Source organism: Balaenoptera borealis (assembly GCF_965194805.1).
Source record: "Balaenoptera borealis genome assembly, chromosome: 10".
Lineage (NCBI taxonomy): Eukaryota > Metazoa > Chordata > Mammalia > Artiodactyla > Balaenopteridae > Balaenoptera > Balaenoptera borealis.
Window position 1 is genome coordinate 59,783,224 of NC_138874.1, and position 21,059 is coordinate 59,804,282.

The 21,059-nt window shown below is 39.0% G+C and overlaps 1 protein-coding gene across 7 annotated transcripts in view; it reads left to right on the forward strand.

The window, feature by feature from the left end:
* The window catches only part of KAT6B (lysine acetyltransferase 6B), a 179,468-nt gene that overhangs the window by 115,978 nt on the left and 42,431 nt on the right, over nt 1-21,059 (forward strand). For 5 of the 7 annotated variants that reach the window (XM_082408727.1, XM_082408724.1, XM_082408723.1 and 2 more), the window contains exons 5-11: nt 7,331-7,446; nt 7,674-7,755; nt 10,214-10,346; nt 13,197-14,128; nt 15,121-15,242; nt 16,807-16,922; nt 19,020-19,161. In XM_082408727.1, coding sequence (XP_082264853.1) covers nt 7,331-7,446; nt 7,674-7,755; nt 10,214-10,346; nt 13,197-14,128; nt 15,121-15,242; nt 16,807-16,922; nt 19,020-19,161 — 1,643 coding nt within the window. The remainder of the gene's footprint in view (nt 1-7,330; nt 7,447-7,673; nt 7,756-10,213; nt 10,347-13,196; nt 14,129-15,120; nt 15,243-16,806; nt 16,923-19,019; nt 19,162-21,059) is intronic. The other 2 variants (XM_082408728.1, XM_082408729.1) reach the window with 2 other exon arrangements.

Consider the following 21,059-nt stretch of genomic DNA (forward strand, 5'->3'; position numbering starts at 1 on the left):
AAACTCTTTCACCTGCCCGTGGTATCATAGCTAGTGACAAAAGGGCATGGAAACATTATCTGTATGTTCAGGTTAATAAATTTCAATCCTGCAATCTCCTTGTTTTATCCTGGTGAGGTAGTGCCTCACTCATCAGTTCTGACTCTGTAGTTATCTTTTGGGTTTTCCCACGAGGCTCATTCTGAATGAATTATTGTTTTGTGTAACTGCCTGATAAATTTAGTGGTGTTCTCTTGTCTAGGGTTTACCCTTTGTGGTTTTTAAGGTGGTACTTTAAAAACACCCTTAACTGTTTCATTTCTTGAGTATCTATCTGTCTGGGCGCCTAGACAGATTAAAGACATACTTAAATCTGGAAAGAAAAGTTCCCTTCATATATTTCCTTTCCTTTCCTCTGGTGATACACTTACTTGAGTTGATAAGAGATCATTATCTCCTAGATCATAACTTCAAGGCCTCTTTCACAGGGTATATAAAGGCTTGTAATTCTAAACAGGTAGATCTTAGATTTTCTGATGTAACCAATCTCCCTTCGTCTTTCCCAGATGGAAGACCTGCCAAAGGAGAGGTTTGATTTCCTTTATACTTGGAGGTCACTGAAATATTTTTCCCCCTGAAGTTTCTTACTTTTCCAGGGTGTACAGGTGTAGTGTTGTGTTTTCTCTTTTCAAAAATGATCTCGTTTTCTCTTTTAACACATTATTGACTGGGGGATTTTTGCAGAAACTAACGCCTGTGGCCTTAATACGTCTCCGGCCAAGAATGTGTTAACAAATGGAGAAGAATGGATTGCGGATGCTATCTAGGAGGCTTCTATCCAGAGTCATTTTGTGAGCCTCCTCCCTTCAGGTAGAATGAGCTAGAGGCTTTGGAGTCGAGATATGGGTCATGGCAGAAATTCAAGCCCTGGGGTCATCATGTCCCTTTGTTTAGGATAGAGGACGGCTCAGAGTGCTTCTCTGGACTCCACAATATGATCTGGCTCTAGTGTTAAGGTTCACTTAATCTTCCCTTGAGTGTACTGTGCCAGTCTGAATTTAGCTGCTTTAGTCTCCCCCCCACCGCCCCTGCCCACCACCCCCCACTCCGCAACCAAAAAAAATTTTTTTTCCTAACTCAGGGAGATGCACTGTAGACACTTACTTCATCTGGTAGATGAGTGGATTTTGCAATTTGTTAGTCTTTAAATAGAAGGATCAAAATAAAATATGGTTCTTCTTAGAGAGCTTGGAGGGATTTTGTAGTTATAATGCTCTGTTGTGACACGTTGGTGATTATAGGGGAAAAAGAATAAAATAGGCTGGACACTGCTGGCTCAGCAGTGTCCTCCAGTAATGGTGAGAGTCCCATTGTCATGGTCCAGTTCAGTTTCAGAAGTGGGAATTACAGAGTGGCTGGTAGCCCTGGTTGGCCTCATGGAAATGGCCACTGTCTCACACTCTAGAGAGTCCACTGGTTCTGGGATTGCATTGAGACTGTTTGTAATGATCAAAGGAATCCCTAATGTAAGATGTTTCTGTGAAAAAAGTACCCATAGCAGTATAAAACCCAAAAAAGGAAATATAGATGGCAGCCCATAAGGAGGATCACTCTTAAATGTGTTTCCCATATGTGCCTGTAGGTTTTTAGTCACCTCTATCTGAAGTACCATTTGTATGATATCACATTTAGACTCTGCTTAGATTTCATAGACCTGAGTAATAAGTGTTTCCTTCTGCTTACATCATAAAGTAAAGCCAATTAGAAATTTCTGTGTTTTTAAAGATGGCTCAGTGCTGCAAATGGGCAGTATATTCTTTAACTATGTTTTTCCTGCTAAAAGTTCTTTTGAAAAAAATAATTCAAGTTTGCAGGTAGTAAAAATGTGAAGTGAGGTACATAGTACAAGGAGATCCAAATGTGGTGTTCCAGTCCTCTTTGCTTGCTGGCTATGGAACTGTAGCTTTAGACATCTGTGAAATTCAGAGGATGACGTCTGCACCCCACATCTACAGGGCTATTGTGAGGATCCAGTGAGCTAATGCTATGAAGATTATCAGTAACTATAAAACATTACCCAAAGATGAAAGATTATACGAAGCACTGAAATGAATGTGGGACTCATTACATAGTCTTCAGGTCTATGGACATGTTGGGACTAGGAAGTGATTTTACTTGACTTTCATGGATCAGCCTACTTTGAAATTAACACTGTTATATTCTCTTTGCCTCATTAAGACCAAATTATCTTTAATTAGCTTCACATAAGTATTAGATATTATACCAAATGAAATTTTGTGTCTGCTGCTCAGATTGCTGGGTGGTTAAATCTTACTTACAGATGAGTTGTGTGCATGTGTGTTTTCAAATTAGCAAATCTAAGATAAGTGCACAGTTCAAAATTACAGCATCATTCTAAGTGGAAGCTCATTGACACTGGAGACAGCAAGGCTGCTGTGATGCAGCTGGGAGAGCAGGAAGATCACCTTTGTACAGTAAAGGGAGCCAGAGCCACAGGGTCCAATGTCAGCCCACCCTCAGGAGATCTGAAGTCTCTCCTGGGTTCGTCTTTAGTTGTGTGTTAACCCTGAACAAAACTTGCCTGCCTTCTGTTCCCAGAGCTTGTTGGTGCAATATACAGGTATATCGGTGTGTGTATAGTGTGTGTGTGTGTGTGTATTTTTTTAATCACTAGTTTCTTAAGGTTACTGTGAGAAAATGCCCCAGGGATTTTGTTGGTTAGTCATCCAGTTTCACACTGAGTAGACACAGAAATAATTAGGTTTGGAAGGAGACCCTTGACTAGAAAGAAACCTCAGGATGGACTCCAAAGAGGAATAGAAAAGGATGGAGGAAGAAGGGTTGGGGAGCCCCACTCTCCACAAGCCCAAAGCTGGATTGACCATCCAAGCAGAGTAACAGGAAGCAGAAGCCTTGTGCTGGCCTGTTACTTCACTAAACTTATGCTGGTATGATTAACAGTGACCTCCATGTAGCAAAATCTAAAGGTGCTTTCTAAGTTTTGGTCACAATCTAATGGACATCTTTCAGTCCACACCAGATATTCCTCTCAGCCATACTTGACTTGTTGAGAATATTTTTCCTTGAAATGTTCTCATCCTTTGGCTTCCGTGATTTCATATTCTCTGTGTTTTCTCTCTACCACTTCTTTCAGATCTTTTGTGAGCTCCTTGGCCTCTCTTCATCCCCTCATAGTTTCTTCAGGATTCTGTCCTTGGCCCTTTGTTTCCTCACTGTGCTTCATAACTTCTCCTGAGTTCCAGACCGTTAGATATAAATGCCTCCAGAACTTCTCCACTTGACACCCCGTAGGCTCCTCAGAGATTATATCCAAAACAGCTGATGAACCTTACACTGCTCCCTCCCCCCACAAAAAACAACCACCACAATAGAAACGACAGAAATCTTAGCAAACAGACAACATCCTGCTTCTCCTCAGGGATTTCCCATTTCAGCAAATGGCACACCACCAGCTACTCATTCAGTTCTACAAGCCGTCCTCTGTCCTATTCTCTCATAGCAAGAAATCACCAAAAATGCATGGGCTGTACGTCCTAATATGTATCCTACATCCTCAGTATATCCAGAACCCTCACCAGACCTGCTCAGAGCTGCTATTATAATAACCTAACTTTAATCTTTACCCTCTTTCCCCTCATCCATTTTCCATACTTAAGCCTAAGTTACTTTTTAAAATTGTAAATCTAATCAGAATTTTTTAGTGTCCACCAGTTAACCTTAGGAAAAATCCAAGCCCAAAACACTCTTCTGGATTGGGCTCCCATTGACCCCTTTGCACATCACCATCCCCTTCACGCTAGTTATATCAAACCTCTTTCCTCTTCTTGAATGTCACCGTGTTCTCCTCTCCCTCTGCACATGCTGTCTTCTCCCACCCTGCTCCCCTTCTGGTCCCATCTGTTCCCACTTATCCTTTGGGTCTCTTCTTTAGGAAGGCCTGCCTCTAACCTCCTGCTAGATTCACCCATATCTCCAAGCCACCCCATCCTAATTCTTGTCTAATGGTTGTCTTTCCTGGTGGACTGTGTGATCTGAAATGTCTGTCTTTTTCCTCACTGTGTCTCAGATGGACAGATGGTTGGTCAGATAGCCAATCCGAGGGACCGAGTGTCTTGAGTCTTTCATAGTTTTCCGTTGCTGCTATAACACATTGCCACAAAATTGTTGACAGAATTCAGTTCCTTGCGTATGCAGGACCGAGATCCCCATTTTCTTGCCGTCAGGTGAACGGCATTCCCTGCTTCTGATGGACACCCATATCCCTTGGCTTGTGTGTGGCTTCCCCCACACTGGGTGGAGTCCTTCTCCTAGTTTGAACCTCTCCTCCTCCTTTCATCTCATCTTACTAACCCAGCTGGAAGATTCTCTGCTTTTAAGTACTCGTGATTAGATTGGGCCTACCCAGATAATTCAGGATAGTCTCCCCATCTCAAGGCCTGTACCCTTAGTCACGTGTGCAAAGCCCCTTTTGCCATGTCAGGTACTATATTTGCAAGTTATAGGGGTATAGATATCTTTGGGGGGCATTATTCTGTCTACTACAGAGCCCATGTTTTTTTTTCTCCCATAGTACTTACTCCAAAAATCATTTCTACTGGTTTGTGGTCTCACTGGTACTTGTTTAATTTTAAACAGTACTCCTCTGGTTTTGCTAGATAAAACTGTTATAAGCTACCAGTGCTTAATATGTGCTGGTAATAGGAATGAATGAGTGAATGAATATATATATATTATGTTCTCAAATCAGATAAATTGCAAACCACAAAAATAAAACAAACTCCAGAAAGGTAAACCACCCTGAATTGTGCCATCAGAGAGAACCCAAATTTTAGGGGGAATTGTTGAATTTATGGAATGGCTAAATGGGAGGTAAGGACTTGCATTATCAATAGTATTGTTGTCCTTTATCTAATTATTATAGATTGTGTAGTAGTATGTCAAGGTTTAGTTACAGTCTTTTGTGTTACTTTAAAGTTTGCCGTGAGAAAGTAAAGTGGAAATGTTTCTTCATCCCTCAGCATCCTTTACAGAATCATAGAAATTTAGAGCTGGAAGGGATCTATGGCCAATTCTCTTGAGCTAAATAAAGGTAAGATTGCTGCCTAAAGAAAAGATAGGCTGAAGATTTTAGAATTTGATAGGGTAGCTTAAGTGGTAGTAGTTGAGATATAATATTACTTTGAGAGAAAGCATAAGAGGAAGCATATTCCTTGCTCTTGATTAAAAGTGGCTGAAATCCATTAACTTTCAAAATGTACAATTAATTATTAAAAAGTATTTTTCATAGGATATCTGCGAGAATAAATAGTAAGCTATATAATATGATGTGAATTACCTTAGTTGCTGGATATTGAGCTATAAAGTACAAAAGCAGATTTTAATGTAGAGAAAAATTTAGTGCATGAAATTGAGGTCATATGTGCTAGTGATGTATGACTTACAGGAAGTAATAAAAAGGGAGAAAAAAAGAGAAGTAAATGGTATACTTTTAAGCTGATGGGACCCATTTTAAGGGTGGAATTTAAATTGCTGTTCTTTAAAACTTGAGTTTTTACCCCCCTCACTACCTAAGGGGGGAAAAAAAAAACCTGATCAAAGTAGAACTTCCCCTCCCCCTTCAGAGTGTAATTCTTAACGTCGAAAAGCAAGCTGTCTTTGCTGTTCCTGAGCAGACAGAGGTGATTGATAACCATTTTTATATATTTAAACTCTTCCCCCCCACATTCATTTGAATGAGAGAAGCCCTTGTAAAAGAAAAGTGTCATAGGTTAAATGCATCTGCCTGGGTGTCTCTCCTGCCTGAGGTCATAATCCTATGACAACATTTTATTTGCTCAACATCTTAAATACAGATGTTTAGATTTTTTTTTAAACTCAGGAATAGTGTGCTTTTATTAACAGTATTGATGATTGATTTTGAATGTTTTTACTTCAAAAAGCCAAGTCTCCTGGTGGGTGGAATTTCATGAAGCACCTGTTAAGCTTTAGGGAGGAGGACCTTTTTGGCAGCAACCCAAAATACATATTTAAACAATGAGCCTGCCAAAGTCAGGAAATTATAAAACAGTTTTGAAATTGCAGGATCTGCTTTTTTTTTTTTTTTTTTTATTACCCCTCAGGTTTCTTTTGCAGCTTGGTTATAAGTTCTTTCACATGGGATTTACTAACGTTCTTACTGTTTTAAGACCAGATTTAGAAAAATAAAATCAAATTTGGAGATCTTAGGTTTATGTGATAAAAGACCATCAGATTTTAAACTGAACTGCCTTCCAAAGAGTCTAGGCTCACACTTCCCAAAACCTTTTGGAGCAATCTATTATTCAGCGTAGCCTGGCCGGCTTCCTTGAATGGCGTTGCCCCTCGGGGTCTCCAGTTTTCCTCTGTGAGGTGAGAGTTGCTAGATGAAAAGTGTGTCCAAAACAGTGCAGAAAAGCTGAACACTCAGAAAAATGGGGGAACGCTTGCTAAGGGTATGTTTCTTGGCATATTCCATTTAGCCTGGATCTTGCAACTTCCAAATTCACTGTTTCTATTCCTACTTACAGATTTTAAATTCAGCGTCCCAGGGGCAAGATGGCAATAGTTTCTTCTTTGTGTATCCCAGCAATGAGACATTCTTTGTATCCTATTGGATTTTTTTTTCTTTTTTCCATTTGTTTGTTGTATTATGTTAAGCAGCCACAGATTTTTAGTTAGTTAACTGTTGTTTTAAGATTTCATTATACTCAGAGAGCAGGAATTGTTTGAACTTCGGCACTCTTCTCGCAGGCTGGCAAGCCAGGAAACTTCGGAGTAGATGGTGATCGATGAAGAGGGTGAGGTCAAGAGATTTAACAGAAGGCACAGGCCTGAGAACGTGATCTTGAGCATACGTTATCTTCAGGTTCTCCAAGACTTGTGATTAGAATCGGTGTAAATTTCCCAAATTTCTCTTAGGGAAAACATTTGTACAGTCACTCTCTCACATATGGGGGTGGGGCAGGGGAGACAGAAAGGAAAGTGTAATTTGGATTCTTTGATATATATATTTTTTTTCTGATACGGTTTTTTGTTTGTTTTTTGACCTCACTATGTGGCTTGCGGGGGATCTTAGTTCCCCAACCAGGGATCGAACCCATGCCCCCTGCAGTGGAAGCTCGGAGTTCTAACCATTAGACTGCCAGGGAGTTCCCTCTTTGCTCTTTTTGTACTTTCAAGTTCCTAAGGTTCTTTGGCTGGCATCATCACCATCTATTAAATATTAGGGAACGGGAGTTAAAAAAATTGAAGGCACCAGTCCCATAAAGCAATTTGCTTTTTATTCTTATAGGACATCCATCCTGTTTGAAATTTTGTCCTGAATTAACAACAAACGTAAAGGCCTTAAGGTGGCAGTGCATCGAATGCAAGACATGCAGTGCATGTAGAATCCAAGGCAAAAATGCAGTAAGTATTGCTCTCAGTAGTCTGTCTCCAGGTAAATTGTTAGTTTTCAGTGTTAAGGTTTTTCATTTTTGTAGGTTGTTGCTATTTTTAAATGTTTAAATACATTTCAACAGGGATCGTGGTGCTCCTTCCTTATATTTTATTTTTGTTAATTGGACAACATAAGAATCTGTGGCCTTTTACAGTTGACTTCAGTCTCAATTAGTCTCTAATATGTTATATTGCAGGATAATATGCTTTTCTGTGACTCCTGCGATAGAGGATTCCATATGGAGTGCTGTGATCCCCCACTTTCCAGAATGCCAAAAGGTGAACTTTTAAACCATATTAAAAAATGTGTTTTATTATGTCACATTAGCCTTGTCCTAATGTCTGACAGCTCAGAAGTATACAGGTTCCTTAAGCGTTTTTTTCATCCCTCCTACCTTCCCTATACTTGTGGGTTTGGCACAGGTTGTGAGCAGAGAAGTGTAAAAGCATTTAGTTTGGGGGTAATGTATATAATAAATACTCTAATTCAGACACAGGACTAAAAAGACCATTCCTCTCCTGAAACCACTCCCTTATTAGAATAAGTTTAGATTAGGTAGGTCAAAAGTTTAGAGTACTCTCCATGTTATTCAGTACAGTGTTCAGAGGTAAGAAATTACCTATTTTCGATGATGGTGATAATGATGACTCCAGAAAAGTCCTATGACAGGAGCCATCACCATTTTCTTGGCCATTAGTTGGTAATTTTGAACATGAGGATCTGAACTATCTTACATGGGTGTATCCATATAGAATATGGATTTTCTTTTCTATTTATCAGGTAGTCAGCCAAGATCAGCCTTCTTTTTCTCATATGATAATATATTAAACATTAAAAATAACTTTGTGTTCTTATTACAAAATTTATACATTTTCATTGTGAAAGATTTAGAAAATATAGATTGACAAAAAGGGATAAAAAAAACAATCAGAAATTCCTTCCCTGCCCCCACCCACCCCTTTAAAAAGAAATGGAACATTCTGTACATGTTTATGGTTTTTCCCTCTTAACAATAGCTTCTCACATTCCCACATCATTAAATGTTCTCCTAAACATACTTTTTAATAAGTGTGTAGAACTCCATAGTACATAGAGCAGGGGTTACAAACCTGGTGACTGTGGGCCACAGAAATGTTTTTTGATTATCTATCTATCTATCTATCCATCTATCTATCTATATCTCTCTCTATATTTTTTAAAGACTTCTCTTAACTGTGTTACAGAAGAGCTGGTGCAATATTTTTTAAATTTTGAATTTGAATTGTCAGTGCCCCATTCTGCCTCAGTCTCACTGCTACCTGTTGCCTTACCTTCCAGCTTGCTTCAGTCACATATATTATACCTGGGTGGTTCCTGAACATAATTGATTTTGCAACCCCATGTAAAGAAAAGAATAATTTATTTAACCAATCCTCTATTTTGGATATTACAAATGTTACCAATTTTTTCCATCCACAATTATTGCCTTAAGATAAATTCCTCCGGGAGGAATTGCTGGATCAAAGACTGTGTACATGAAAGGTTGTATCAGTTTTCAGACCAACCACCAGTGTATGAGAATACCTGTTTCCCTGTATAAATGACCAACACTCACTATTACTATATTTCATTGAATCTAAGACACACTTTTTTAAAAACCATTTTAACATCTTTGAAATCAGATGCATCTTATAGTCAGTGGTATCTTAGATTCAATGTAATACAGTGTTATTATTCAAAATTTTTACCAATTAGGTAACAGAAAAAAGATGTCTGATGATTTTTTTCTTTAAAAAATGAAATTGAACTTTTTTTGTGTTTGATTATTGGCTGTTTGTATATCATCTTGTAAAGCACCTGTTTTTATTCATTAATCATTTTTCCATTGGGGTTTTCACTTTTTTCTTACTGATTTGCAGAAGCTCTTTATATTTTTATGTAGTCAAATCCATGAATCTTTTTCTTTATGGCTTCAGTCTTACATGTCAGTCATGCTTAGATTATATTAATATCCACATAGTTTTCCTGGTGCTTGTAACATTTAATTTTGCCATATAATATTCATCTGCCCAGAATTTGTGTTTATAAAAGATAGGAAATAATTATTTTCCTTCCAGATAGACAGCTATATGTTCTATCACCCCTTACTGAATCGTTTCATCCTTTCCCCACTAATTTGAAATACAACCTTCATGATATGCTAAACTTTTCAGTTGTTCTGGCCTTTCAATTCTTATCCATTGACCTGCTTGCATATGCCAGGTGCATAGTTTTAATTATTGTAGCTCCATAGTACTTAAACATTTTGTTTTACTTTTAAAAACTATATCTTATAATTCATTTAGTTAGAAAATTTTCAAAAAGAGACGATAAAACAAATACTTTTTCCCCAGAAGTTTCAAAAAAACAATTGACTTGAAAATGTCTCCCTCAAATCAAAAGATATATAATAGCTGACAAGATTGGGTTTTCATGTGTTTTTACATGGTCGAGGGAAGCTTGGTGACATGTTGGGAAAAGCCTATTGGAAGAGTTCTGAGATGGGTCAGCCCTCTGCTCTCAGCACCTTGACCCTGGGGAAATTGACCTTTAATGACAGCTTCCTGAGGAGAATGACAGAAGGGAGTGATCCATCTTCTAGGGTCAAGTTCTGCATACAGGCATCCTTGGGCAGCTTATTAACAGCTGCAGTTTATATTTAATCTCTCTCCTAAAATCAAACATTAAAATATTTTTCTCATATATATATTAATTCAGGGATGTGGATTTGCCAAGTCTGCAGACCAAAGAAAAAGGGAAGAAAACTACTTCATGAGAAAGCTGCACAAATAAAACGACGATATGCAAAACCCATTGGACGACCGAAAAATAAATTAAAGCAACGATTGTTGTAGGTTGAGATCTTATCAAAAGAAATCTTTTATGTTGTGCTTTAAGATATAGTTGATTGTAACCCCCTTAGATTCCATTATCTTTTTAGTATCATTTTTACAAATTCAAGGGATGAGGAATATTTCTCCTTTTGCATAAGGTGTGGAAATTTTTTTTGAAAATAACATTTTAAATTACAGTTGGCATTTCGGGGTCTTCTGTTGGCAGTATCTGTGATGCTAAGTGACATTTTTCAAGCAGCAGGATAGAAGCAGAATGTAAGAACTGGAAACAGTTATTCTGTCTACTTTATTATTGGCTGAACATTAGAAGAGGTTACTTATATGAATATTTTTTCTGGGGGTTTTTAAAACAAGAGAGGGATTTGTTCACATCTCTAGTGACTCTCTTTTGTTGCCCCAGATAACGTTTTAGAAAAATACTTCTCTTTTCTGGTGCTAATTTAGTATTACAACTTTTTAAGATCCCTTTTCTGAAATAGGAGCTTCTAAGAAACCTGCTAATGACTGTCCTAATTTGCCTCCAAAGAGTTAGACAAGACCATTTGGTATGTGCACATGTGTGCAAACATACAGACAGAATAATATATTTGCAGTAGCCTGCAGTTCTACTATGATAGCCCCATTTCCTCTAGCCTGTTGCCACATAGATGCCTTTAAAGCCAAGTAGAACATTTAGCAGGAGTTACTTGGAGAAGTAGAGAAAAGATAAGAGGAGAAATGGATGTATTTTTTTTTTTAACCTATATAGAGTATAGAACTGACTGTCAGCATTAGGTAAGATGTTTAGAAATGAAATCAGTAGACTTGCATATCTGAAGCAGCTCTATCAATAAGACCGTTGCCCTTCTCTTTAGGCTTAGTGAAAGAAAGGGTCACTGTGATGTAGAAATGAATAGAGCTCTGCACACACAGTGAAGAAACACCAGGTGTCTAATTCACTTGCTTACTCTTCCCCCCCTAATTTTATCTGAAGCAATTCACTTTATTACCTGCTCTCAGAAAAACAGTATCGTCCCGCACCTTTATCTCCCAAAGGAGAAATAGAAAAATGCATGCTCCTTTCTAGAGTGTTCTGTGAAACGTTATGAAAACCTTCTAACTGGTGGACATCTTAATATGGAATTTGTGTTAATTTCTAGAGGCAAACATGAAACCTATTCACGAATAAAATCTTTCATATTAGCATCATTTGAAGTAGAAATTATATGTTTTTGCATTCGTCCAGTGTAAGCATTTTTCCCGAAATGGGACTGTATCCTCAGGGCCCAATTAAAAAAACCAAATTAGGATATAAACTTTCTAAACAAAGGACACAGCTGAAAATTGCATCTGGCACCAATCCTAACCTTTTGTTTGTCCAAAATTGTCCTTTGAGCTTAGGAATTTTTAAGACAGTCTAGGGAGTTTTCCTTTTTACATGCTTTATAAGCATATTATCCTTTCTGGGCAATCGATTCCAGATACAGTCCAAATGTAGCATTCTGATGTGAAACATTTTAGCCTGGATGAGTAGTTTATTGGTAACTCTCACTGTGACACTGGAGATCTCTAGCTCTAACCTGATTTGGCTGAGTCGGTGGCATTGGGTGCAGCTCCTGGCGGTTGAGCTGCTTCGGATGAGCCTAGTAGCTCACTCTGTTGATCTGTGCCAGCCGCCCCTTTAGCTGACTGCCGAAATTGTTCATTAAATCTCTGTGTACAGGATGACCACTAAGCTATGCTCTTCTACTTGTAATTATTTAAGATATTTTTATAATTCAAGATCATATCATTTTCAGGCTTCCATTTCGTCATTACTAGCCTTCAGCTCAGTTGATAATTTTTAAGCTCCATTCTTGGGCCCCAGCACTGCCATAATTCACATGCAAATGTTTCTGTTGAATAAAATTCTGCTGCAAAATGGGTAGCTTTCCAAGCCCTAGCCTGAGGTGAGGGCAGGCAGCTGCCGTTCCTGTAAGCAGCTGTGGTAGTGGAGTGACCTCCGGTCTCCATTGAGCACACAGCTGTATGGGCAGAATCAGCATCAAATGAACTGAAATAGCAGTCAGAACCAGTGTATAAAGATTCTGATGCCAAGTGTCTGATAATGACCATGGTAAATGTGCTGCTTCTTCACCAGACTTTCCATGTCATGTCTGACCCGCTGTAGCTTTTCTTTAATCATTTCTTCAGTTTTTTGCTATTGTTGTCCTTTTTTCAGCAGTATTTTATGCTGTAACTAATTGTCTCCTCTACTTAGAGAGTATTATTGGTTATCTTATCATCCTAAGCATAAAGTGCTAAGTGGAAGAGGGTATCTTTTAATGTTTTCTTTAAAAAAAAAAAAAGTACTAATTTATAGATGTAACCAAATTCTATTTATATAAATTTTCCATTTGAGTTAAAATTACTTCTAACTAGAGATTAGATAAGCTTCTTCTTTTGCTTCTAGATAATACTTATGACTTATTTCCTTTCATACTTTAAAAAAGACATTTCAGGAAATCATAATTACTTGTGACGACACAAGGGGTCACGTTTTTATTTAATTATAATGAAAGCATTGGGTGATCTTTTAGTCTCTTCAAAAATTTTCTTATCCATATTGCCCTTGGTTCCACATGATTCTAACAGTACCTGTTGGATGGGCCCTGGGAGAATCATGACATGCCAATGTAGGGGCTGCAACCTGTTTCAACAGAGAAACACCTAGGTGGAGGCACACACACACAAGCAGCGCTTCGGGTTGCAATTCAGTTTCTTAAGTTTAAGCACATTGAATGCATCTAGTTGCTATAAAACTTGTGTTAGATACCTTTATAATTCTATTATTAAATGCTGATACTATTCTCTAAATTTTTGCCTAGGTCTGTAACCAGTGATGAAGGATCCATGAATGCATTCACAGGAAGGGGGTCACCTGGTAGGGGTCAAAAGACTAAAGTCTGTACCACACCTTCATCTGGTCATGCTGCATCTGGGAAGGACTCAAGCAGCAGATTGGCTGTTACAGACCCCACTCGGCCTGGTGCCACCACCAAAATCACCACCACCTCCACCTACATTTCTGCCTCTACACTTAAAGTTAACAAGAAAACCAAAGGGCTCATTGATGGCCTTACTAAGTTTTTTACACCATCACCTGATGGTCGCAGATCACGAGGTGAAATAATAGACTTTTCAAAGCACTATCGTCCAAGGAAAAAGGTCTCTCAGAAACAGTCATGCACTTCTCATGTGTTGGCTCCAGGTACCACACAAAAGCTAAAACCTCCACCTTCTTCACTCCCACCCGCAACCCCCATCTCTGGTCAGAGCCCCAGTTCACAAAAGTCCAGCACTTCTGTTTCTTCTACCTCTCCCCAGAGTTCTTCCAGCCAGTCCAGTGTGCCCTCCTTTAGCAGTCTCACTAATAACAGCCAGCTGAAGGCACTCTTTGATGGGCTCTCTCATATCTATACCACTCAGGGACAGTCTCGCCAAAAGGGACACCCAAGTTATGCACCACCTAAACGTATGCGTCGTAAAATCGAATTCCCTTCCACGGCAAAATCGAAAGCCCATTTCTTTGGAAAAAGAGATATTAGAAGTAGATTTATTTCTCACCCCTCCTCCTCTAGCTGGGGGATGGCTAGAGGACGTATTTTTAAAGCAATTGCTCACTTCAAGCGAACAACTTTCCTTAAAAAGCACAGGATGCTAGGCAGGTTAAAATATAAAGTGACCCCTCAGATGGGGACCCCCTCACCAGGGAAGGGGAGCTTGACAGACGGAAGGATTAAACCTGATCAGGATGATGGTAAGCAAAAGGTCAAAGCTCCAACCAAACCTGCGTCCCGTCCCTTTCTCCCCAACCCCCCCAAAAAAAGAATCAGTCAATTCCTATTTGTCACATAGGTCTTAGCTATTTCTCTTGTTCTCACTTCACTTTCATACAGAAGCAGTGAAACTTTGACCTTTTTCTAATGCTGACTAAACCTCCAAAATGTTGTTTTTCCAACTAATACTCTCCCACTTTTTATGACTTATTTCCATTTGTAGTGACACTAGGACCCCCCAGATGCGTCCGTAGCATTGCTTATGGCTTTGTAGTCCCGCATGAGTAGCCACTGTTAACGCCTCTGCCATGTTCCTCCCCGTGCTACCTCTTCAGCCACAGCGCTGCGTGGCCATGTGCTGTCCGTGCTTCCGGCAGCGGGGACATCAGCTCCTCGTCTCCCTCTGTCCATTGCTTTCTCATGACAAAATTCATCCTGCTTCCTTCTCAACAAAGCCTGATCTGTGACTCTGTGAAGTGTGCTTTTGGATGTGAGTGTGTCTGTGTGTGTATTCACCTCAGGGAGAAAACTGATTTCATGATTTCATTTAACAAATTGGCCCGTTACATTTGCTATCCTTTATAAAACAAAAGCCAAAAAATGTGTCATTTGGACAAAGTGGTAGATTTTATTATCTCAAACGTGATCATGGGAATTCTATACCTAGACATTGATATACCTTCTAATCTTGGTTGAAAACTATGATTTTGCTTTGTATTGCTCGCTCTTTCCATCATTTATTTGTCGAAGCTATAAAAAGATGACAACAGCGATAATTCAAATAACAGTTTGAGTACAGCAGGGAAAAGGTACTGCTGGATCTGTGAGCAGTGCTTAGACGTAAAAGCTAATAAAGCTTAAAAAAAAATCCATATTTGCCCACTTTGCTAATTTGGTGCCATTTTGATAATTATATGGTGGTTATTCATGATGCAAGTCAGTGAATACACTTTCTGCTGGTTTTAAATGACAGATACAGAAATCAAAATAAGCATCAAACAAGAAAGTACAGATATAAATGTGATTGGAAACAAGGATACCGTTACTGAAGAGGATTTGGACGTTTTTAAGCAGGCCCAGGAACTGTCTTGGGAGGTAAGGCCAGGATACTGCATTCTAGTAATGAGGATAATACGTGACCTTTATATATGAGTACTATGAAATTAACTGCCTTGATTTTGTAACGAATCCCCCTCAAAATCCTTTGTGGTTCTTTAACTGTTACCATCATTTTTGTTGACTCTACATTCGAAAGTAATGACTTTATATAGAGTTGTCTCCACTCTTAAAAGTTGGTAATGGCTCAGTGGGTCTCACAGAATAGGCCAGAGTAGCAGTTATTGAGCCAGATTTTGAAAAACGCTTCTAGGGGTGAAGGAATAGATTTCTGATTATTTTTGCTCAAATTAAGAAAATAGCCCTTTTAAATCGTTCACAAAAAGAAGAACATCACTTTTAAATTGACCGATGTTTCTTCCAGCACAGGTGGCCAGCCATATGAAAAATGTCTCCTGATTTTAACTGTTGGACATTGGCAAAGGCAATATCGTGTTGCATGATCAGTTGTAATCACTTTTATTTTCATTGTCCAGTAATTTCTTTAAATGATCCCCCTTAAAATATTAACTCTACATAGCTTATTGTCAGCAAAACATTGAAAGGAAAGGCTGTGGGACTTCTCAAAGACAAATTTATTATGGATTGTGAATTCTTCTGTCAATAGACCACATTCTGTTACCAGGGCACCACATTCATGGATAGATTCCCACCCCCACCTCACTTCCTTTTATGGGGAGTAGGGGGCTATCTATAGGCTCTTAAGCTTTATTTTTTGTAGCAACCACTTGGGCTAAATACTTGTGCTTGTTTCTACTTGAGGGGCCATTGGATATTTCCATTCTTCATTCTGCATTCTTTGTAGTGTTTCCTTTGGCTAAGATAAAATGTTAAATCCCGCGCGCCCCCCCCCCCCCGCCCCACCCCACCATCACTGAGATTTGAAGTCCTTAAATATTACCATTTTGGGGGACCGTATCTGGCATTCGTATATAGACGTGATGAACAGCAGGCAATTACCTGAAAGTTACTGCTAAATCTAAGACCCTTTCTTTCCAACCTGGTAACACTGGCGTTTTCATTCAAGAACATTTCTTGTCTGTGTCAGGCACTGGACTAGACCCAGGGAATGCCACAGTGAATCAGGCCGGCAGAGTTCTTAACCTCCTGCATGGGAGTAAAAGGAGATGGGAATCAAACTGCAAACTTCGCAATTGATTATCTACAGTCGGGTTAAATATTACTTGGTGGAGGAACAGGGGACTGTAACAGTGTGACAGTGTGTAACAGCCACATCTTCTTCTAATTTCCTCAGTTTTAATACATTGTAGCAGATCGTTATATTTAGTTCAGTAGACATTTGTATGTATTAACAGGTATTCATTTCCTATCTTGGTAATACTGTTTCTTAGGGTATTTATATATGAATCTTATACAAAGTTGATTATTATTTCACAAGGGCCTATAATGTTTTTTTTCAACAACATGAAAATTCACGATTACGATCAGTATTCTGGTCTTGATAGATTTTCGTATCCACTGGTGAAAGAACCAAAACGTAAGTGAAGAAATCCTCATATTTTGTCTTCTTTCTGCCTGACAGAAAATAGAGTGTGAAAGTGGAGTAGAAGACTGTGGCCGGTATCCTTCTGTAATAGAATTTGGGAAATATGAAATCCAAACCTGGTACTCCTCGCCTTACCCACAGGAATATGCAAGGTAATGGAATAAGCCTGGCAGGTATACAACCTTAATGTCTCATATGTGAGGAAGGAACATTCTAAAGCTGGAATTAGGTGATTTTTAGGACATAAATTTTAATAGTCAGTTCTTTTTTTTCTTTCGGCAGCAGTGGTTCTTCGTTTCTGCGTGTGGGCTTTCTGTAGTGGCGGCATGCGGGGGGCTACTTTTCGTTGCGGTGCACGGGCGCCTCATTGCGGTGGTTTCTCTTGTTGCGGAGCACGGGCTCTAGGTGCGTGGGCTTCAGTAGTTGCAGCACGTAGGCTCAGTAGTTGTGGCTCTCGGGCTTAGTCACTCTGAGGCATGTGGGATCTTCCCGGACCAGGGATCGAACCCACGTCCCCTGCGCTGGCAGGCGGATTCTTAACCAATGTGCCACCAGGGATGTCCCGATAGTCAAGTATAAGTGCTTCCAAAACTATTACTTTCGCCAGTACCTTCTTATAGTATTCACTGTTATATGTAAACACCTTATACTGCTTAGTTACACAGGTGTTGTAAGTTTTGCCTTTTAACTTTTAGATCGTTTTTTTCTCTCTTTGGTTAATTGGGGAAGTATTGTTTGTGTAAGAAACCAAATCAAGAAAAAAAAATTAGCCATTGTAAAATATTTGGTAGTTTCTTCTCAGTTGCCTTTTTCATTTTCCTAATTAGGCCTGTTAGTTTTATCTCTGATTTCTGGCATTTTATTGTCAAGTTTTTTTAGAGAAATTATAGCAAAAGAAGGAAAAATGGGAGAAAGTAGGTGGGCGTGGGTAGCCTTAAGAGACCCTTCCCCAAATCTTGACTTTTAGAGCCATTTGTGACTAACTTGTTAAAAATGAAGAGAAAATAATGGTACTAGAATTTTCTTTTGTCTTGAACTAAGATTAGCTGTGAAATTGTCTTGAACTAATGTATCTAAAAATGGGTATCTTGTGAACAGATTTCTTCCTTCAGGTATGTCAGGGCACAGTTTATTAGTATCTCCTCAAATGCTTTAGCCTGCAAAGTTTCTGGTTATCACAAATTTGCTTTTCTTCTAGAATAGATATCGTCCTTTTCTCTTTCTGGTGGTTGTCTGCCCAATCATCAGAGAAAACGGGCAGGGTGTTCTAGAAGTTAAGTGACAAACTAAGAGGAGTCTTGGTTTCTCTTCCCAGTTCATATCACGTAGCTGTATGTTCCTTAACAACTTTTGAAAAACACCTATGAGCTTTTATTTGTATGGGTAATCATAAGTCATGTGTTCTAAGAGCTTTGAATAATTTTGCTTATGAATCCAAGATTTGAGATTACTGTGCTGCGTCTGTACCTAATTCTTCCGAAAACACTGCTCCCCATTTTTATACCCCAAAGACGTTGAAAGTGCTTTTAAATATTCTCTTGTAAATATTAGCAATGTCCACTTAAGCATGATAGGGCACAAGTAAAAAATGGTATAATTTTTAAGGTGGAGAAAAAGCCAGCAGAGGAGAGAAAGCTGTTTGTCTAATGTTATTCAAAGAGTCGGTGGAACTGGTAGGAACAAATAAGGTCTTTTGACTTGACTATATTTACTCCTTTAGACCATGTACAACTGATGATAACTTTAAAGTTACCTCATCCATAAGAAATGGAAACAACTAAATTCTGGGACTTCTCTGCCTTATAAGTACACAGATCATTTTAAAATAATGAATTCACTTCTCTCTGAGTAGAAGATTGTTATAGTTACACCACTGATTACACATACTGTTGAAATTATGACATTAAGTCTGAAATTTAAAAAATATGCATGGATGACAGGACGCCATTGTTTTTAGAGTCATAGTTCCAAGTCTGAAAACCTTTCTTTCTATAGGACATTTCTAAGGAAACAAATTATTTGTTCGCAAAGTAAAGGCAGCAAATATTATTAGATTGAAAAATAATATAAGGTTTGTACCCTCTCTTTACTACTGGCTTTCTTTTTTCATTTTCTTTTGTTGAAACTACTTCTTTCAAATACTATTATACATTCTTTTTATGGCTTAGAGAAAATAGAACAATATTTAATATTTTTCCCCAGGAGTATAATCAATCTGATTATATTCTTTGATTTTAAAATTTCAACAGATTACCAAAGCTTTACCTGTGTGAATTCTGTCTTAAATATATGAAAAGTAAAAATATTTTGTTAAGACACTCAAGGAAATGTGGATGGTTTCATCCTCCAGCAAATGAAATTTACCGAAGGAAAGACCTTTCAGTATTTGAGGTAAGCATGTGTAAATAAAAAACTCAGCATTTGAAACCTAGTGTTTCTAATTGTTGACTATGTACTGATTTGTTCGTAGAAGGTACAAAGTATATTCGGTTTTGGCACTGAAATTCAGACTGCTTTTTCAAACATCTCCATGTTTTGGAATGTTTTTCTAACCATATTAAGCAACCGTTGAGATTGATGATGAATTCCTACTCCATCACATTAACTTTTTTGTCTTCTCCCAAATCCCTGTCTGCACCAGATATATTCGCCAGTGAATTTATGGTCTCCTAAGCTCTTTGTAAATTCTACTTTCTTTGGCAGGAGAAATTAGCTTTGTTCAGCAGCTCCAGCCAATGTCTGGCAGGTGCTCACTCTTCCAGGGAATTGAGCAGCTGTACATATCTCCTCAATACACAACCACCTGTGTTTCCATCCATTTCTTGGCAGGGTAGATAATCCTTTTGGTGAGACCCCAGCAGATGTTGGGACTCCCCCGACCCCCATCTGGGTAGATGGCCACCCCTGGAGAACTCTGCTGTTCACAGGAACCCCTTGTGGCCATGTGTCTGTCATTGTGTGTTCTTGAAGACATTTTGTGTTTTCAGAATTGATTTAGTAGCAGAAGGTCTTTGCCGCTGTATCATTTCATTGTTTCATCATGTTCTATTGTCAGTTTCAGGGATCCAGCTTAGCTGAGTCAGTTGTACCTTGAGGAGGCCATGCCTTCTTTTCCTGTTATTGCCTAGTCACAGGCCTTCTTAATTCTCTCACTCTGGTTGAGCACTTCCATTGCCCTGCCTTATTTTCTTCTCTGTTACCCATCTTGGTACATTGCTTTCATTCCTGGATGCTCAGAACAAGCCTTCCTTGCACAGCAGATATGATATCTTCTTTCTCTGAAATACAATTTTACTTTAGGATTCTCTTTTTCTGAGTTGTTCAGATTGGAAATTTATTATTCTGCCCCACACTTCTCTTTAATTCTTGTCTGTAATGTCTTGCATTAAATTTAACGTAGGGGAAGGTCATACATAGGTTTCTCTCATGGACCAGGCTTCCTCTCTCAGACAGTCTTGGGCCCATTACTTTTTTCCCCAAGACTCATCAGAGAACGCATGTAACTCCAACTGCATCTTATGATTTTTTAAAGCTCCTCTTCCTGGTTATATCAGGATCTTTTGGCAAGCTTGAAGGAAGAAAGGTATTGTTGCTAGGAAGATTTGATAATATGTTAGTTCTTACTAAACGGGAGGCACAGGGTTTCTCAACCAGGGGACTGTTCGCATTTCAGGCTGGATGATTCTTTGGTGTAGGGGGCATCCCATGCGTTGTAGGACGTTTAGCAGCACCCCTGGCCTCTGCCCACTAGATGCCAGTACCACTACGCCTCCCCCAGTCAGAACAACGAAAAACATCTCCAGACATAGCCAATGTCCCTTGGGGGACAAAAGTCACCCCCAGCGAGGACCACCGGGCTAACGAGAAAGCCGAATGCAAGTCGCTGTCCTCCTGTTGTTAGTATTGGGATGCTACCTGGCCAGCCCCAACAGGTTGAGACAACAGAGCTGCTCTCAGTTGAACCTTAATTAATGAATGTCGCAAGTTCCACTTAACTTTTGGCACCTTCCTTGATGCCTTGGAAGCTTTCTTCTAACCAAAAGAGAATGAAAATCATTGTCTCATTGTTTCTCAAAGGACAAAACACATTTTTGGCTTTAAGTAATTGTTAAATAAATGAGCATAACTCTTGCCTGAGGGGGTGAAACTCTCATAAATCCAGAGAGAGTCTTCTCAGGGGTAAGAGAGACTCAGTCTTGTTAGCCTGATAAGAATGGTCTATTTCAGGGTAGGTGCTTTGGGACCATAGAGAGATGAAAGGGGAAAAATCAGAAGCAGAACTGTAAAAT